Source organism: Sorghum bicolor, chromosome 1, assembly GCF_000003195.3.
Source record: "Sorghum bicolor cultivar BTx623 chromosome 1, Sorghum_bicolor_NCBIv3, whole genome shotgun sequence".
NCBI classification, from domain to species: domain Eukaryota; kingdom Viridiplantae; phylum Streptophyta; class Magnoliopsida; order Poales; family Poaceae; genus Sorghum; species Sorghum bicolor.
Window position 1 is genome coordinate 70,739,456 of NC_012870.2, and position 18,695 is coordinate 70,758,150.

Below are 18,695 nucleotides of genomic sequence, written 5' to 3' on the forward strand. Positions count from 1 at the left end.
AATCAAAATCACTTTTATAAAATTGTTTGGCTAGTTTGCTGGATTCTTAGAGCATCTCTAATAGTTTGTAAAAAACAGTTGATAGGTGTTATTCTCACAAAGACACTTCAAGAGTGTTCAAATCCCACTATAGTTATCCAATACAGAAAGGGACAATTGTGCAACTGCCCCTATTCTGAAGCTCAATTTCTCGTTTGCCCCTATTTTTAAAACATTGCTTGTTTGCTCCTGTTTTTACAAGACGAATCCACCATTTGCCCCTCTTTTCTTCATCCGTTAGTTGGTGAAACATTTAGACCCAAAAAAAAAGATTGAGAAAAAAGAAAAAGAGAAAAAAAAAACCAAAATGCCCCTTATCCTTTCGTTCCCGTCCCTTCGCTCGCGAACGAGTTCCGTCGCTCGCGACGCTTGCGGCTGGACGACGACTGCTAGGGTTCCGGCGCTGGGGATTTGCAGGTGCAGGAGGCAGGCAGGTGAGCCGCAGGAGGCAGGCAGCGACCCGCGGGAGGCAAACCCGGCGCGGCGAGCCGTTGCGGCCTCACGCGGGCGCACGACACGGCCTCGCATGGGCAGCCGTTGCGGCCTCGCACGGGCGCACGGCGCGGCCTCGCGCGGGCGGTCCTGCGGCCGGGTTTCGTCCTCGCGCAGGAGGAGGGCGGTGTGCTTCTCTGGAGTGCAAGCGTTCATGTGTTCCAAAACAGGGGCAAATGAGCAATTTTCAGCCAAGGGTGTTTTGGTCTTTTCAGCCCAAACTTAACACCGTTAAGTGGACTTAACTGGATGGGGGCAACTGCTGGCTTCGTTTTGAAAAAATAGGGGCAAACGAGCAAAGTTAAAAAAATAAGGACAAACGAGGAGTTAAGCTCCAAAACAGGGGTAGTTGCACAATTGGTCCATACAAAAATCTCGAACTATTGTAAATCACTTCAACTATTTTTATATTTTCTTTCTCTTGTATATTTGCATTGCGTAGATATTTTTGCACGTTGGACTGTTTTTCCAAGTGCGTAGAGATTGAGAGTTGAGATAAGAAATTGTTAGAGAGCAGTTTTTTAATCTATCTAAAAAATCTAGATTGGGTGTGGATTTTGAAAACTCTCAGAGATTACTGAAAAAGAAGAAATCGGTTTTGAGTGTTTGTCCTTAAAGCACTCACTATGTGCCGTTGACAATGATTCTTCTAGTTGCCAAACAAGTGTTATTCATTCCTGCCTAAATCTTGCCATGCCAAATGTTGGTCATATCATAGTTTTTTTCTCGCAGCTGTTTGGTTCCTAAAGGTTGGTATCACAAATGTCATAGAGTGCTAATTAAATTTTATCACAAATGTGGTTTTGATTTTACTCGTCATACTTTCCGTGACAACAATAAACTGCCAAAAGTAAGATGTGACAAAATACGACACCAACCAAACAGGCTGTGCCATCTCACACGGCAGACATGCTTATGCTTGTTCAACCGTTCGTCTTGTACCATCGTCCAAGCAACGAAAACATGAACTCCGAGAACTCTATAAGTGCCACGTCCCCTGGCTATTCTGAACCAAGAGGACACCTACTCCCAAACAATCCATGTTACCCATGCAACTTCCATGCAACAGTCGATGGAGACACGCACATACGTTTCCTGAACAAATCCATTAAGATCACAGCCTGTGACCGCTTCCCTCTCCTCCCTCTGCATGCAAACCGAACCCCTGCCGATCTTTTTCGTCCAGCGTCCACCATGGAAGAGAAGAGGAAGCTGCAGTGGCGGCGAGGGCGTGATGGCATCGTGCAGTACCCTCACCTCTTCTTCGCGGCCCTGGCGCTGGCTCTCGTAGTCGCGGACCCGTTCGGCCTCAGTCCGCTGGCCGGGGTCGACTACCGGCCGGTGAAGCATGAGCTCGCGCCGTACGCGGAGGTCATGGGCAGCTGGCCCAGAGACAATGCCAGCCGGCTCCGGCGCGGGAGGCTGGAGTTCGTCGGCGAGGTGTTCGGGCCGGAGTCCATCGAGTTCGATCGCGAGGGCCGCGGGCCGTACGCCGGCCTCGCCGACGGCCGCGTCGTGCGGTGGATGGGCGAGGAGGCCGGCTGGGAGACGTTTGCCGTCATGAATCCTGAATGGTAAGTTGCTCCGGCGCGCGTCCGCTCAGCTCGTTTGTTGCTACGAAGAAACTCGAAGATGTTTGATCTGATTTATTTGTTGCATTCTTCTTGGGGAAACATCATGCAATGTACGATTGTTATTTCTTGGCAAAGGTCAGAGGAAGTTTGTGCGAACGGAGTGAACTCAACGACGAGGAAGCAGCACGAGAAGGAGGAATTCTGTGGCCGGCCGCTCGGTCTGAGGTTCCACAGGGAGACCGGCGAGCTCTACGTCGCCGACGCGTACTACGGTCTGATGGTCATTGGCCAGAGCGGCGGCGTGGCGTCCTCTGTTGCGAGGGAAGCCGACGGGGACCTCATCCGGTTCGCGAACGACCTCGATATCCACAGGAATGGATCCGTATTCTTCACCGACACGAGCATGAGATACAGCAGAAAGTGAGTAAAGCGAAACACTCTGGCTTCTCCTTTCAGTCGAGTAAAAAATGCCTCTGTATTTCTGCTGAAAGATCAGAGTAGCTAACCAGACAAGAGCTGAATTTGCAGGGACCATTTGAACATCCTGTTAGAAGGAGAAGGCACCGGGAGGCTGCTCAGATATGATCCAGAAACAAATGCCGTCCATGTCGTGCTCAAGGGGCTGGTCTTCCCAAACGGCGTGCAGATCTCAGAGGACCAACAGTTTCTTCTCTTCTCCGAGACAACAAATTGCAGGTAACAAAAATATAATCTGATAATGTTCATGATTCTACCATATTCATAGATAGATATGAACACAAAGCACACATCTGGCCTTGATCAGGATAATGAGGTACTGGCTGGAAGGCCCAAGAACGGGCGAGGTAGAGGTGTTTGCCAACCTGCCGGGCTTCCCCGACAACGTGCGCTCCAACGGCAAGGGCCAGTTCTGGGTGGCAATCGACTGCTGCCGGACGCGGGCGCAGGCGGTGTTCGCCAAGCGGCCGTGGCTCCGGACACTCTACTTCAAGTTCCCGCTGACGCTCAAGATGCTCACGAGGAGGGCCGCCAAGAGGATGCACACGGTGCTCGCGCTCCTCGACCGCGACGGACGCGTCGTGGAGGTGCTCGAGGACCGGGGCCGCGAGGTGATGAAGCTGGTGAGCGAGGTGCGGGAGGTTGACCGCAAGCTGTGGATCGGCACCGTGGCGCACAATCACATCGCCACCATCCCCTACCCGTTGGACTAGCCATGATCATGTTTCAATGCCTCCTAGCATGTGTACTACGCCTATATAAATGGACTGGTGGTAATCTTGTTTGTAACTAGGAGGATCCTCGTGTGTTGCCGCGAGTATATAGTAGAACTTTATTTAATTGCATAGAGAATAAATTTAATTGGTGGAGAGATCAGTTTCACATAGCGCTGTTTCCTCTTCATGTCGTCAGTTTGCCTCAAATGTCTGTGGATTCAAATGAATGCTTCAATCCTTGATTCTATGGCTGCTTAAGACTTGTGGTGGTGGGATCCTTGGATAACGTGGTGCAAAGAGGTGCTAGAGAATTGGGATAGTGAGATTTATCTTTACGGTGGTGGGACTCCTGGATGATATGGCGCAAGGAGGTGCTAGAGAATTAGGTTAGTGGGTTTATTAAGAGATATAGATTTGGCAAAATTGACATAATAATGGACATATTCAGATTAAATAAAAATGGTCATTGATGCTGTCAGCAGCATACTAATTGAATCAAATCCCCTCGCAATTTTTTTTTGAATCAAATCGTGTTCAGCTCTCACTTTTCTACGATTTGCTCCAGCTTGGAGTAAATGACCTTTCAAATCCAGATTTAGGTTACAAATTTATAGAGAACAGAAAAGGAACAAAAATCTCAAATTAGAGTTGCAATACAAAATATGATTGGGCCGAATCTGAAAGGATTTGTTGTCACGGGTCCGCGAGCCGCGAGTTGGGCTCGGTTTGATTTAGCCGACATAGTAGTGACCGACTTGAGCCGGACTAAATAAAAGTCGAACAGAGGAGGGGAGAGACGGCGAGCCAAACCGAGCGGACGCCATGGATCGCGAGTGGGGCTCCAAACCCGGCAGCGGCGGCGCCGCCTCCGCGCAGAATGAGGCCATCGACCGGCGGGAGCGCCTCCGCCGCCTGGCCCTCGAGACCATCGACCTCGCCAAGGACCCCTATTTCATGCGCAATCACCTCGGCAGGTAACCCGCCCTAAACCCTAGCTTCTTCTTCTAACTCGAGCCCGTCTCGATTTGCTTCGATCTATGCGCTGATTCTGCTTGTTTGTAGCTATGAGTGCAAGCTGTGCCTGACGCTGCACAACAACGAGGGGAACTACCTGGCACACACTCAGGGGAAGCGGCACCAGACCAACCTCGCCAAGCGCGCTGCCCGCGAGGCCAAGGACGCGCCCGCGCAGCCCCAGCCCAACAAGCGCAAGCTTGCCCCCCGCAAGTCTGGTGCGTGAAAAAAAACAGAATCTCCACTCTCCTTTTATCGGCAACATTGTTGCTGTTAATTAGAATCGTCAATTACCAACTAGGTCTCCTTATTTACTTTCTCCAATTAGGTAGAAGTATGCTAGTATGCTTGTTCAGAGTGTTTAGAATGAAGACACGAGTTGAATCTCTTTCCTTTGTGGTTAATATGTAAGTTGAAAGATTGAAGCAGAATTATACCCATATCAAGTTATCAAAGGAATTTAGTTCACCCAATATTGATGCATAGCAAATGGACCTGGAAGATTATTCAACTTCAACTTTGATGTGCCGACCTTTCCTTGTTTTTTCTTATAATTTCACTTAATACAGTACATCTCCTTTGGATTGTGTTTTCCATCCCTGAATTCTGCTGGAATTGAACCGATTACTGCAAATTTTTGGTCAAATCTGTGGGTTCCAAAGGAGGCCTAAGAGTATGAAGAACAAACCTGAACTTGTTTTTTTTTTATTTTTTTGAAAAGTTAACTTGTTATTCTTTAGTGCACAATCCCCAATAAAAAACTTTCCTGTTAAGTTGAAGTTCTCTGGGTTTCCCTGATACTGATGGATGTTTCTTGAGACAGAAAATTTATCAGAGTTACTGTTAGTGATTACTCTACTGCGAGCATTTTTTATAAGCTACTAGTCCCTCCTTTTGTATCGCCTTTTGGTAGTACAGTACAACTTAAGTTATCAACACAGTATTTTCTTGTCAGTTGTTCTCATTAGCTTTCTTTCCTAGATTTCCTGTTAAGTTGAAGTTCTCTGGGTTTCCCTGATACCAATGAATGTTCGTTGAGAGAAAATTTATTTGAGTTAGTGATAAGTGATTACTCTACTGCAAGCAATTTTTTTATAAGCTATTAGTCCCTCCTGTTTTGTTGTCACCTTTTGGTAGTACAGTACAACTTAAGTTATCAACAGAGTATTTTCTTGTCAGTTGTTCTCATTAGCGTTCTTTCCTCCCTTTGCAGTTAAGATTGGCAGACCCGGGTATAAAGTAACCAAACAATATGATCCTGAGACAAAGCAACACTCATTTCTCTTTGAGGTTAGTATTCCTTGCGTTTGCATTATTTACCAAAGTCCTCACCTCACACATGGTTCTACGTTGAATATTGTAAAATGCAGGAATTTGGTTTAACTTCAATCAGACATATCTGCTTGTATTTTTTGGTGTATTTCTATTTTTCTCATGTAATTTAGGGCACCTAACAAGTTTCATATGCCAATGATCTTGTATTGATTTCAGTTAAGATACTTATTTGCATTTTAAAGATCATTTCACATAGTAGTCTCTTTTTATATATAAAAGAATGCTTAAGCTCAAATTTTGAAACTAGTGTTTATCTTATCTGGAATTTATCTTCTGATAACGCAGTCTCTCTGATAAATTAGCATAGTTGATATGTTCTCCAAATTATAATATGCAAGTAATTGCCTATATTTTTCTCAACTCTGTTCCTTGACTAGTCTTTCTCATGTGAAACTGTTCTTATCTTTAGAAGTAATTAGTTTTATGCATTTGACTGAATAATATGATACAATACAGTCTTGATGAATACAACACTAGCTAATGACACCATACCTCATAATTTGCAAATTTTGCTTTACCATTTATTTTGTTACGATACATTTAAATACTTTTGTACATTGGAGGCTTGGATCAATAACTTTTGACATTTTTCACTTTAGATTGGTTACCCTGAAATCGAAGATAATTGCAAGCCAAGGCATCGTTTCATGTCATCATATGAACAGGTAAACCTGATCTCTGACTCTGAGCATGCCCTTTGAATTATAGTGTGTTGATTTGGCGTCTGTACTGTCTGGTTCACTAAAATCTATTCATCTCATCTGTGCAGAAAGTCCAAAGTTGGGATAAGAGGTATCAATACCTACTTTTTGCGGCAGAGCCCTATGAAATCATTGCATTCAAGGTAATCTCTTCCAAAAGTTTAATGTCAGGGCATCAGGTACACTGGTCAATTAGTGTTATTAACACTGTTTGTTGCTGCAGATACCAAGTACAGAGATTGACAAATCAGCAAGCAAATTCTTCTCTTACTGGGATCCTGACAAGAAGGAATACCTGGTGAGTTTGCTTTTTTTAATAAATTTTTACCTTGAATTTATATATATTTTTAGCAATCTTGATTTCACAACTATATTCTGTGTTTTGCTAACAGCTGCAACTGTACTTCAAGCCAAGACCACCAGAAGCTCATAAACCACCACCAGCTCCTCCTGGTACTTTGCCTAATGGGAATGGGGTTCCTGGTGCTCCACCAAGGCCACCAGGGCAAGCTCCCCCACCCCCGCCACAAGTTCCACCGCCCCCGCCTCATGCACCCCCTCCTGCACCTATGGGAATGCCCCCTAGGATTCCTCCACCACCTATTGGGGGCGTTCAACCTCCGCCGCCTCCACCACCACTGGCAAATGGTCCGCGGCCAATGATTCCACCGCCACCTAACTTCACTCCGGGAGCACCTCCACCGCGCCCTCCAATGCAAGGCTTTCCTGGGCAACAGCAGTAGTTGACTGCTTAGCGATGTTCAGTCAGCAAAAGGTTCACGCTTGCCTTGTGTTGCCTTATGTTTTTCAACTCAAAACTTTGTATGTTGTCATAGGCTTACATGGTTCTCCGGGACTGTACTCAGATGCCAGCTTGTTGGATTTTTTGTATCCACTTTTAAGCCAAGTGTTTGTTTAAAAATAGCAAGTTCTCGTGTATTCTGTTTCCTGATTTCATATTCTCATGTTACAGTTGTGCCTTTGTGACCTTTTCTTACGCTCATTCACACATGCTCTTGGTAACGATTGTATCCACTTAGTCATGCTACATGGTTGTAACCAAACGTCGAACCTGTAGCCTCCTGGATAACCATAACCACGCGTGGCAAATAGAATGGCCAGTTGGTCACAAAAGCAGAATCTGACTCTGATTAATAGAGGCAGGGTGCAGGCGTACTGCTACACCAAGCATGGCTAAACAACTTGCATTACTAAAAGCCGTCTATCATTACAATGTCTGTTCAAGAGGTTCCGACAAAAGCCCCTTGAAAGTGAATGCTCTTTTGCTCTACCAGCTAAAACTTAAACGATCTGATTTCGAACTGCTACAAAATTCAGTGAAATCGAAGTACATCTATTCTCCTTCGTTGGTTCAGCACATCTTCTCAGTGTGCCACATCTCCTATTCTCCGCTGGTTCAGCACGTTTTCTCAGTGTGGTCAGTTCTGCTTTTTGTGACCCTCTTGGCGCAAAGAGGAGGCAGCAGCACAGCTTCGAACCACTCCGCCAGATGTTGGCCTGTACAATTGTACATACAACAAAAAAACATGAAAAATGACTTGATATCATGGTATAGACGGTTAATGATGCTCATACACAGACACACACTTAGAGACCATAATCATGGTTTACTTACAATCCAACAAATACTTTGAACGCGTCATAGGCTGCCCATTGCGCTCCTGTGAGAGTACCGACCATAATTATACGAAGAGGAAGGCCGCGCGTGAAAAGACCCCACATTCCAAGAGTTCTTACAGCCTGGAAGTATGATGAATTCATCAGAAGCCAAAATTGTGCAACACAGCAAAATGGAAAGAATAATATGGTCTGACAATTAGATGAGCTTAAATTATATTGTAATTTTTCAACCTTGAATTTGTATTCTTTATTTTGAGATAGGACTAGAAGCTTACATCGGCCACGGTGGCTCCATGTGCATTGTTGAGGAAAGATACGAGATTGTCTGCAGGATGAGATATAGCCGCACAGAATACTCCAGCAATATATCCCCCTGCAAAGCTCACTGCTAGTTGTAGTGGCTTACTGCACTGGTCTTTCGGTTTTGGTACTGCATGCTTGTAGACCATCTCAACAATGGTCTCAAAGCAAGCAAATTTCATCATAGTGTCTGCAGGATAGTACACAAGTAATTAGGGAGTTAGGAAGCACATGACAACATAAGGCTTCTGTGCAGATTATCTCTACATGGCAATGTTTTCTGCACAGTGCCTCAAAGGTGAGTGGACATTAGGTAGTCAACTGAACAATTTATTTATTCCAAGTTATCCATAAACACCACCCTCGAAGATTGTCTTCTGCACTTTTCTCTTAGTAAGAAAAACATAACAAATAATTGGTGCCATTTTTTTTTTCATTTTTTACAACAAATGGAATAAGTATATGGAATCTGATACATAGAGACATAGTTTACACTAGTAATCATTGTGTGTTTTGATAACTAGTAGCTTGGATTTCTAGTGCAGTAGTGCAGAGTACAATGAATTGCATGGATATTTAAAAACTCTCCAAAACTATATTTCGTACTAGTATTTTGGCACCAGCCACATGGGTAAGCAATGAAACAAAGCAGCAGCGCAAATGCTGCACAGGGGGCTAAATTACATAAGTTTTGGTACTGATCAAAATTACAAAGTACTGGGTGTATGAAATGAGCAGTGATCCCTTAACAAGCAACTGTAATGGAAGAACTAACAAGACATTTTGACTTACAGGGAACTTGGCGGCCCCAAAGAGGAAGCAGTCCTTTGTAAAGCCTGAAATTTGCACCCAGTGTTAAAGAGTTGCTCTCCAAAACCTTGAACAATAACACAGATCATACAAGCCATGCAGTATCTATACCCAAAGGCACCTTCAGATTGGACAATCTTCGGAAGCCCATCGATCAGGCAGTGAGCAAATCCCGGCTGTGTCTGGACTCGAATCTTGACAGCCTCCATGGGGCAGAGAGCTACATCTGCAATCACCTCAGCAGACGCTGAAGCTGCAAGGTAGATTAAAGTCCTCAACCTTTCAGCATTCTCGGGACCAGCAATGTCAGAGTAGCACTTCTTGAAGAACTCGTAGAACCCAAACTTGCAGGCTCCCTGGCAGCTGTACCCAACCAGTGTGGCCATCCAGCCCCTGAATAAGCCACGGGGGCCTTGCTCATGGAGCATGACACCAAACGCAGACGGAATGTCCCTGTATTTGCTAGGATCCACCTGAGTGAAGGAACATTGAAGCAAGCAGCAGCTCCATCACATTAGTCATTGAGATATGGAGAAGGAGAACAGGCAATTGAGCAAAGGAGCCTTTCGCTTTGACGGTGACGGACCTGCATGTTGCACTTGACGAGGTCGAGAGGCGTTACAGCGAGGTGAGTGAGTCCGGTGCTGAGGACGCCGCCGAGGGCGCAGGTAGCGTAGAACAGCGGCGTGTACATCTCTATAACCTCCCCTTTCCCCTCCGCCTTCCCGACCGCCGCTCCATCTGCCTTCCCGCATCGGACGCGAGCGGCGGCCTCCCACCGCCTCCCGAGCTGCTCGGCGCTGGCGACCAGCGCGGCCAGGACGCGGTCGAGGGGCAGCGGGGCCGATGAGCACCCGACCTTGTCGCGGCTCGCCATCTCGAAGGAGGCACGGGAGGAGCTGGGTGTCCGACAGGAGAGCGTGGGCGTGGGCCTCGCGCATGGTAGGGAGGAGGGAGAGGTGGGAGGGGGTCGCGGCGAAGGCCGCGTTGGTGCCGCAGCCTGCAGGCGTCGTCCCCCTAGCTTTAGCTCGGGGGAAGCTGGGAGGGAGCTCCCCGCTGCCGAGTCCCGACCTGACCGCGCTTGCCGGCGGCCGCTGCTGGCGTGTAAAGTGGCGCGCCCCTTGGTGTGCTCCGCTAACGCCTAACGCGCGGCTGCTGGCTGCTGCTTTTCCTATGGGCCGCGGCCTCCGACGCGAGATTTGTGTGCGCGGATGGGGTGGGGGCAGTGTCGCGGGGCACGGCAAAAGAACCCGCTGCGCTGACGGGACTGGGCAACTGGACAGTAGGCCCGAGCGCGCCGGGGTGATTTTGGCATATCCGGGCTGGTTTTTTCTGCGGTCTGCGCCGGAGAAAAAGATGCGGCGCACGGCGGAAACGAGGAAGAAACACTCAAGTTCCGAAAAAGTTTCACTTTTCGGTACCGTAGCACTTTCGTTTGTTTGTGACAAATATTATCTAATCATGAACTAACTAGGATCAAAACATTCGTCTCGTGATTTACAGCTAAACTGCGTAATTAGTTTTTGTTTTCGTCTATATTTAATATTTTATGCATGCGATACAAGATTCGATGTGACGGGGAAACTTGAAAACTTTTTGGTTTTCAGGGTGAACTAAACAAGGCCTGAATTTTGTGGACAAACGAAGCGGCCTCGCACAGTCATATGCCATGAGGCACGCAATGAATGTATCGTGCATTAGCATTCGAGTTCATGGGAACCACATGGTTTGAAACTTTGAAATCTGGACCATGTGATGTCTCACGTGTTTTGAATCTAACAGTGCAGCCTTCATTTGCGTACTGACAATTCTGTTGATCTGCTGCTTCGGTTGCTGGCAGCTGAAATCCCAGTTCCCAGGGTAGCATAAATGGCCAATCAAAGCGATGCATATGCAACGGTACTCTCGTGATTAGGTCACTCTCAATGAAAAACTTATCTCCTAATTTCTAAAATGTGAAACTTAACAGGAAAAGTCTTTTTTAATGCATAGTTTTATCGGCATGGTTTTATGAGATTATCTTTACCCTTCGTGAATCCCATCTATATCTCTCATGCGCACAAGATGAAACAAATTAAGGTTCTCAACGGGGGTTAGATCGGTTTCCAATGTTTTGGAAATAACACTCACTCGTTTTGTCTCTGTAAAGTGTTTTTCTTCTCTCTATTATTTGATAATACATGTAAAAGTTATATTTTTTTACTAATGTGATACTCTATTTAATATGTATAAAACTTCTACAAAATTTGTATTGAGATTAACCTTATTTCACAAATCACGAGGCAACGACGGCCATTTTGTCCTTTCACGATGCCCGCTCGTTCGAGAACTGCCTAGTTCGGTTGTCCCATCTCCAAACGAAATCGGGGCTGGATAAAATACAAGGCCCAAAACTGTTAACAGGCCTTAAATTGAGGTGGCAAGATGACGTGGGCTGGATCTTGAGAAGAAATTAATCAGCACGAACGCCATTGGAACCATTTTGGAAGTGCTTAAGAACGCATCGAATTCGCAACTCATTGCTCATTGGTAATCCTTTGCCGCGTGGACGGTTATGTGAGCTCCACATTGCTGACAACTCCGCAGCTCCTCTGCACTTTTTTTCTTAAACACGGCTGATGAAGGTGTTCTCATCGAAGTGGAACACCGGTGTCTCCATTCATTCTGAAGGCCACTCAAACCAACAGTTCTCTCAACTGATGAAGCCAGCGCAAGTTGTGGAAAATTAGCGATGGCAACAAGCTAGCTCACAAATCAGATCACAGGATATACCAGCTTTATTTCAGATTGTAGCGCGCTGGACAGCAGGACAGCCTGCAGGGACATGAGAATTTCAAATAAATCGTGTAGGAATTTCAAACAATCAGTTCAAATTCATAGAAAAAAAACGTAGTAATAAAAAAACACTGGCATTATGGGCAGATGGGCCTGGTAGACTTTTTTTTGTCAGGCAACAGTATTTTTCGCTCACAATAAATCAGCTAACAATAATTTTAGCCTTGACTTTTCAGAGCATTCCTTAACGCTGGCGAAAGCCTGGCCAGGCGGTTGCCATTAATAAAGAAATATTGATTAGTAGTTTCAAACAACATTAAAGAACTCTTGTCATTTTCATTTCATACGGGGAGTAGGAAATTGCTAGTGCAGAATTTTGTTCAGAGGAGATCAAAGAAACATGGTAGATATGGGTTTTGCCCATAGATATAGGTACATCCAGTCTTATCCACGCAATTGGTTTTAGCATTTGTCCATCTTCGGTTAGATTCAGGTGGAAGGAGATTGGACTCTGGAGTTAGCGATTCTCAACCTCTTGGATTTTACAAACCAGTGAAATAGCAAAACACTACTGAACTTTTTACACCTGAACAGCTCTAAAACATCTCTCAGAGATAAAAGCTGCTGAATCGCTCTACCCAACCACGATTAAACTAGCGCATAAGCGGGCTCGACGAGGAACGAATCGATGTAGTCAAAGTCCATGCGGCCCACGCCACCGCTGGTCGGCGACATCCCCACGGGCTGGAACGCCCCCTCCGTCGGTGACGACGGCACGGACACGGGCGGTGGCGCCCACACTGACGCCGACAGCAACCTCCGTGCCTTCCAGCCGAGCACGATCTTGTTCGGCGACGTCTCCTCCATCGTGTACCCGTCGTTGAACAGGCCGAGCAGCAGCCTGGCCTGGCTGTGGTTGAAGCAGCTCAGCGGCACGGCCCTGAACCCGTTGCCGCGCATCCACTCCCCCCACCCGGCCCTCGCCTCGCCATCGCCGTCCGAGGCACGGTACGCTCGGCTCACGGCGCCGGCGATGTTTGGGGCAAGGATGGCCCGCTCCACTAGGCCCCGAACACGGCTCTGCGTCGGGAACCCGGCCTCCAGCGAGTCCCACACCGCCGAGTACCGGTGCAGCTCCTCCATGAACCGCGCCACGAAGCCGCCCACCTCCTCGTCGTCCTTCTCCGCGTCCCCTTGATCCTCCTCAACCACCGTCACGACCTTGGCCCCGAGCGTGGCCATGCCGGCCAAGAAAGACGCCACCGAGCCGGTGGGGCGCCTGACGGTGGTGGTCGCGGCGGCTTGGTTGAGCACGCAATTGGCGACGAGGGTCTCCCCCTTGACCATCCGGACCGTCGCCGGACGGAACCGCTCGTCCGAGTCGAGACGGCACTGCCCAAACGAGAAGGGCTGCCCGATGGACGCCGCGAAGGCGGCCAGGCGACGCCCGGCCTCCTGCACCGCCCGGGCGCCGCCACCGCCTCCTCGGGAGACGGCGGTTATGCGCAGGTGCGGCGGCGGCACGCCGTCGGGGCGCGAGGTCATGGCCTGCATCAGCGACGCCCACTGGACGCCCTCGGCGATGTCGTAGTCGACGACGTGCACGCGCCGGTCGCCCGCCACCGCCTCGAGGATGGCCTGGTTCGCGGTGAAGTGGCCGAACTTCATGTACGGCGACATGTCCTGCAGCATCTGGAATGCCGTCAGCACGTCGCCGGTGTGCGGGAGGTGGCCGTGGGACGCGGCCGCGGCGGCCTGCCTGCCGACTCCCCCGATGGGGTGGGAGCCGTCGAGCAGCCCCTGCAGCGCGTCGGTGAAGTGCGTGGCGAGGCGCTCCATGTTGGAGACGGCGGCGTTGTCGCCGATGTGGGAAACCATCTGCTTGAGCCGAACCAATATCACCCGGGCCAGCTCCCGGCTCTTTTGCTGGCCGGAGAGCGCCTCGGCCGCCGCCATGAGCAGGTGCAGCAGGCGGAGGCCCTTCTCGTGGCAGTCGCCCTTCTGGGCGTCGCCGCCGTTCACGGGCGTGCCGGGGTTCGTCGTGGTGGTGCTGCTCGGGGCGGAGCCATTGGAGCAGTAGTACACATCGTCCGGGAACATGGCCGGGTTGAGGTCGGCCGAGCCGAGGAGCGTGTCGTCGCAGAGCATGGATTCGATGAGGCCGTGCAGGTCCTGGGCGCCGTCGTCAGGGCAGAGCGAGCCCCAGTCGGCCACCGGGGACAGAGCGTTCCACGCGTACATCCCCATGCCGTCGTCCAGCGACGGCGACGACGACGAGGTGGTCGTGGAGCTGCAGCCAGAGAACTCGACATCCCCGGCCACGTCGTCCATAGTCACTTCCATGGCGTGCGCTTGCGTCCTCTCCCGTAGGTGAGTGTCGTGCCGAGCTCTGCTCTGATTTGGTGCTCGGAACTCGGAATCCGGAAATGTTTTGGCGCGTGGGAACAGGGTAAGATGGATCGGTGGGAGGGGAGCAGGGAATCGACGAGTACGGGAGGACACAGGGGGGAGTGGCCTTTTTATAGACTCGGACGAGGAACCTGCACTGACCATTTTGGGCGCCGGGACCCCGACGGCCCGGCGATGGCACGATGACATTTTGGAGTAGTATATTTGACGACCTGGACGGCTTTTGTTTTTCATGTTATTTTAGGTAAACCGTACAAACAGTACTGTGTTTTATCCATTTTTATCCACCGTACAACTTTATTAATTCTACTGTCATCGTAGGCAACTTTAAGGTTTGGTATAACGAATGCTCCTAAGATTTACGAGAGTAGGTATGTGTCATAAAAATTTCACAAATAAACTCGTCAAACATGTCAGTTCGACACGCGAGTGTCTTACTATTTCAGCAAACCACCATTATGCGACAAGTTATGTTATGAAAATGGAGAGAATAACCCATATATTGTCTTAGCATTTGGCCAATAAGAGATATATATACACCCCTTTATATGCTGAGAAATTATTCATCACTAGCAAAAAAAAAAATGCCCGTGCGTTGCAATGGGAGAAAAAAACTATCAAATCTATATTTATATCTCTATTATCTAATTATATATAATCTATATCTAATAATAAATAGGCAAAAATTTATGCTCTTTTTTTCGTCCATCCTTTTTTTTGTCTTCCTCTAACTACCGAACGATGGACAGTTTCTTTTATCTAGACTTATATATATATAACCCGTGCTCATACAACTTAGAATAACTTGCGTCTAAACCAATATGGAGGAAAAACATCAAATGGTCATAAAAATAATGAAATAATGTTACATATCTATTTATATTTATCTTTTTTTATAAAATTTAAAGTCCATAATTTATTTTATTGATAACCATGACATCTATGGTACGAGATAGTTAATATTTATAATATTATGTAGCTTGGAGACATATTTATTTAACAATAAAAATAGTATTATATTAAAACACGAGAAGTTTGTTGCTAGCTTTATTTTTTTATTTAGATTTCCTATAAAATATGATATATCAGTTAAATGTATGTAGATTATAAACACATGGGATTATGAAGTGTTCATATGATATAACAACACATCGTGCAAAGGTAGTGGAAGTATCTTTTTTATATTTTTACACACTTAATTTGATGTTAAATTATTTAGCAAACATAAATTTAGGTAAATTAGTAAATAAGTGAGATATGCAGAAATGATGCTAAAACTTTTACTACAAATCAAGCATCACATTAAATAGGCTACCATAAAATTTTTATAATAATTGGAGCAAGATAACTACAATTTAAATTTTACAATAAAAAGCATAGACATGCATCTCCAGCAAAAAATATACTAAAATTTGTGATATTTTTTGTTTATTACATGGATCTATATATGTGGAGCTGAACAAATTTTGTTTTGTAATTTTTAGATTTTTTTATAAATTTCTACGCATTTATTAGTTTTCAACCGATATAAAGAATAAAAGAAAAGGTAAATTAATAGGACAAACACTTTGCACCTATTTTTTGTTTACTGCATGAATCTACATATGTGGAGCTGAACAAAATTTGTTTTGTAATTTTTAGATTTTCTATGAATTACTATGTATTTATTAATTTTCAGTCAAATTAAAGAATAAAAGAAAAGAAAATTAATAGATATAGGAGATTTTGCATTAGGAACCTTGAAAAAAAATTATTTTCATTTTGCTCTTCTACAAGCGGACGGCCGAGGCTAGCGATTCCGAGAGTGGGTTAAAAGGAGATTTTGCATTGGTAACTCTAGAAAATATTCTACTTTCTTTTTCTCTCCTACAAGCCTTAAACGGAACGGACGGAGAGGCTGATTCCGGCCGAGACGGGACAGAAGAAAATTTTGGCAGACTGAAATTTTCATAATTAGGTGTCCGTGATTTTTTTCTTTGAAGTAACTATGTCTTTTTTTATAAGAATAAAGATAATTTTGATCGAGCTCTGTTTTGGATTTTAGTTGAGTCTAACTATTCGCTTGTTTCGGTTTAAAATTGGTTTAAACTCGTGTTAGGCTTCCGAGTTAGATTCAGTCCATAACTTTCTTTTTTCCCGCTAACCCTATGGGACCAGGAGTTTTTGTGCCATAAACAAAAAATAAGTTAAAAATAATAAGAAACCAGATCCGAAAAAGAGAAACATAGTCTTGTATAGTCATATAGATATATATTTATATGGACACCGATGAAAGGCCTAGTGAACATATAAAGATATGGTGGACTGAAATTTTCATAATTTATTATTAGGTATAGACTATATGGATCTACATATGAGGAGCTGAACAAAATTTGTTTTGTAATTTTTAGATTTTTCTATGAATTTTTACGCATTTACCAATTTTCAACTGAATTAAAGAATAAAAGAAAAACAAATTAATAGGACAGATATTTTGCATCTATTTTTTGTTTACTACATGGATCTACATATGTGGAGCTAAACAAAATTTATTTTGTAATTTTTAGATTTTTCTATGAATTATTATATATTTATTAATTTTCAACCGAATTAAACAAATAGGATAGGCTAGCCATTGTTTCAGGACGTAATAAAAAATTTTACATTTGGAACCCTAGAAAGCATTTTATTTTCCTTTTCTCTCTCATCTGCCTTAAACGGACCCGCAACGAAACCCGAACAGGGCACGGACGGAGGTTTGGGCAAGGGAAGAAAGATATCGGCAGACTGAAATTTTCCCTCTTTATAGATAGGTATAGACTAAGTCCTGTTTGGTTCTAGTTGTTAAACTTTAACTTCCGTCACATCGAATGTTTGGATACATGCATGAAGTAGTAAATATAGACTATTTACGAAATTAAAAATACAGTTAGAGAGCAATTTGCAAGACAAATCTTTTTAGCCTAATTAGTCCATGATTGGACACTAATTGTGAAATAAAACGAAAATGTTATAGTACCTGTTAAACTTTAACAACCAGCCAAACACCCCCTATGCAAAAAAATAACCTGAAATAGTTATTACATTTATTTGTGTATTACTACCTATGCAATTATCAAAAAGTAGTTTCTTTATGTTAGCTAATTGATTAATCTTTATCCTGAAATAAAACGTGGCTCCAATTTATAGTTTAAATTATTTTTGATAGAAGACATAACTAAAAAATATAGTTGAATGAGAGAGTTTTGAAAATAAAAATAGAAAAGTTAAAAATATAAGAATGATAATGTGGCAATTAAGGAAGGCTAAATTATTAAACTTTGATATCTTAATGAAAAGAGATGACACTGATAGAGATATTAATATGTAACTAGGATATAGAAGGGAATTGTACGAGAGCATGTGAGTTGTACTGCTTGGGGATAAATATATACGCCCGGATCATAGATCTAACCACTGAAAAAGAGAAAAAGAGAGATATCATGCACGATTGATCAGAGTGGAAACAACTACTTTTGATGATAATGGAAGTTAATGAAGTCATAAACTTTAGAGTAGGATATGGAATTGTAAATTGGTGAAAAAGTGCAATCTAAGTAACAAAAGTTAGAAGGATACTAGTTCTAGTTGGCTCAGGATCAAGAATAATCATTATAAAAAAGCGGTGAACATTGAATCCAACTCAATTTGGGTTATGGGTGACCAAAAAGTTCACAAATACAATGGAATAAAATTGGTTTCTCCAATTTAATTATCTCTTGTGCTTAGTTTACTTTTGACTAGTGTTTGTGTTTTTAGTTGAAACTTTCTAATCATTCTCTCCTAGTTGATATTCCTTGATCCTTCATCCGAGACTGGTTTTTTATCCAATAAATCAATTACTAACAGACCCTCAAACACTCGAGTATTCACTAAATGTTCATTTTTTTGTCTCGTGAAGTTCTATATAACAAGTGCACACGTGAAAATGTGGGAATAGACCATTACAACTTATGTAATTGGTAATGAAAGCAATGGAGGAGGTATAGTGGCTACCAAGCTATAAAGGATTGAGGTGTGGAGATATGTTGTCCCCTCTTTTGTTTAACTTACTAGTTGATGGTATAGCTGGAATGCTAAAAGTGATTGTTAGGAAAGGGGTTGTCACAGGTTTAGGCCCTGAGCTTGTGGAGGGAGGTTTAACTAATTTTCACTATGCTGATGGTAGTGCTTCTCATGGAGAACTCTGCACAGAATATTGCAAATCTTAGGTTCTTATTGTTTTGTTTTATATGAACTTTCTATCATGAAGAGTGATTACCACAAAAGGTGTTTACAATATGCATAGAGGTGGTGGTGGTAGATTCTACCATTGATGCCTCTAATTGCAAATTAGTTAAATTCCCAATGATGAATTTGGGACTCCTTATGAATGACAAGAAGCTATCCAAGGC

General features: G+C 44.7%; 4 protein-coding genes across 4 annotated transcripts; 2 read left to right on the forward strand and 2 right to left on the reverse strand.

Annotated features, from left to right (window-relative positions):
* LOC8078811 (protein STRICTOSIDINE SYNTHASE-LIKE 13) lies at positions 1,692-3,496 on the forward strand. Its single transcript, XM_021450900.1, is given in 4 exon segments — positions 1,692-2,141; positions 2,241-2,525; positions 2,634-2,801; positions 2,890-3,496. Coding segments are annotated over 4 exon segments (1,275 nt in total). The 5' UTR covers positions 1,692-1,725; the 3' UTR covers positions 3,296-3,496.
* LOC8054294 (splicing factor 3A subunit 2) lies at positions 4,065-7,307 on the forward strand. The gene is made up of 7 exons (XM_002465465.2): positions 4,065-4,272; positions 4,361-4,530; positions 5,526-5,602; positions 6,247-6,312; positions 6,417-6,491; positions 6,572-6,646; positions 6,741-7,307. Exons 1-7 carry the CDS (start codon positions 4,121-4,123, stop codon positions 7,089-7,091), a joined length of 966 nt encoding a protein of 321 aa, XP_002465510.1. The 5' UTR covers positions 4,065-4,120; the 3' UTR covers positions 7,092-7,307.
* On the reverse strand, positions 7,500-10,300 carry LOC8054295 (mitochondrial phosphate carrier protein 3, mitochondrial). Its single transcript, XM_002468094.2, has 6 exons — positions 9,686-10,300; positions 9,211-9,572; positions 9,082-9,125; positions 8,265-8,479; positions 7,985-8,109; positions 7,500-7,866 (listed from the first exon to the last, which is right to left on the reverse strand). The coding sequence occupies exons 1-6, from the start codon at positions 9,974-9,976 to the stop codon at positions 7,788-7,790; spliced, it is 1,116 nt and encodes a 371-aa protein (XP_002468139.1). The 5' UTR covers positions 9,977-10,300; the 3' UTR covers positions 7,500-7,787.
* LOC8078812 (nodulation-signaling pathway 2 protein) lies at positions 12,392-14,607 on the reverse strand. Its single transcript, XM_002468095.2, has one exon. The coding sequence runs from the start codon at positions 14,515-14,517 to the stop codon at positions 12,523-12,525; it is 1,995 nt and encodes a 664-aa protein (XP_002468140.2). The 5' UTR covers positions 14,518-14,607; the 3' UTR covers positions 12,392-12,522.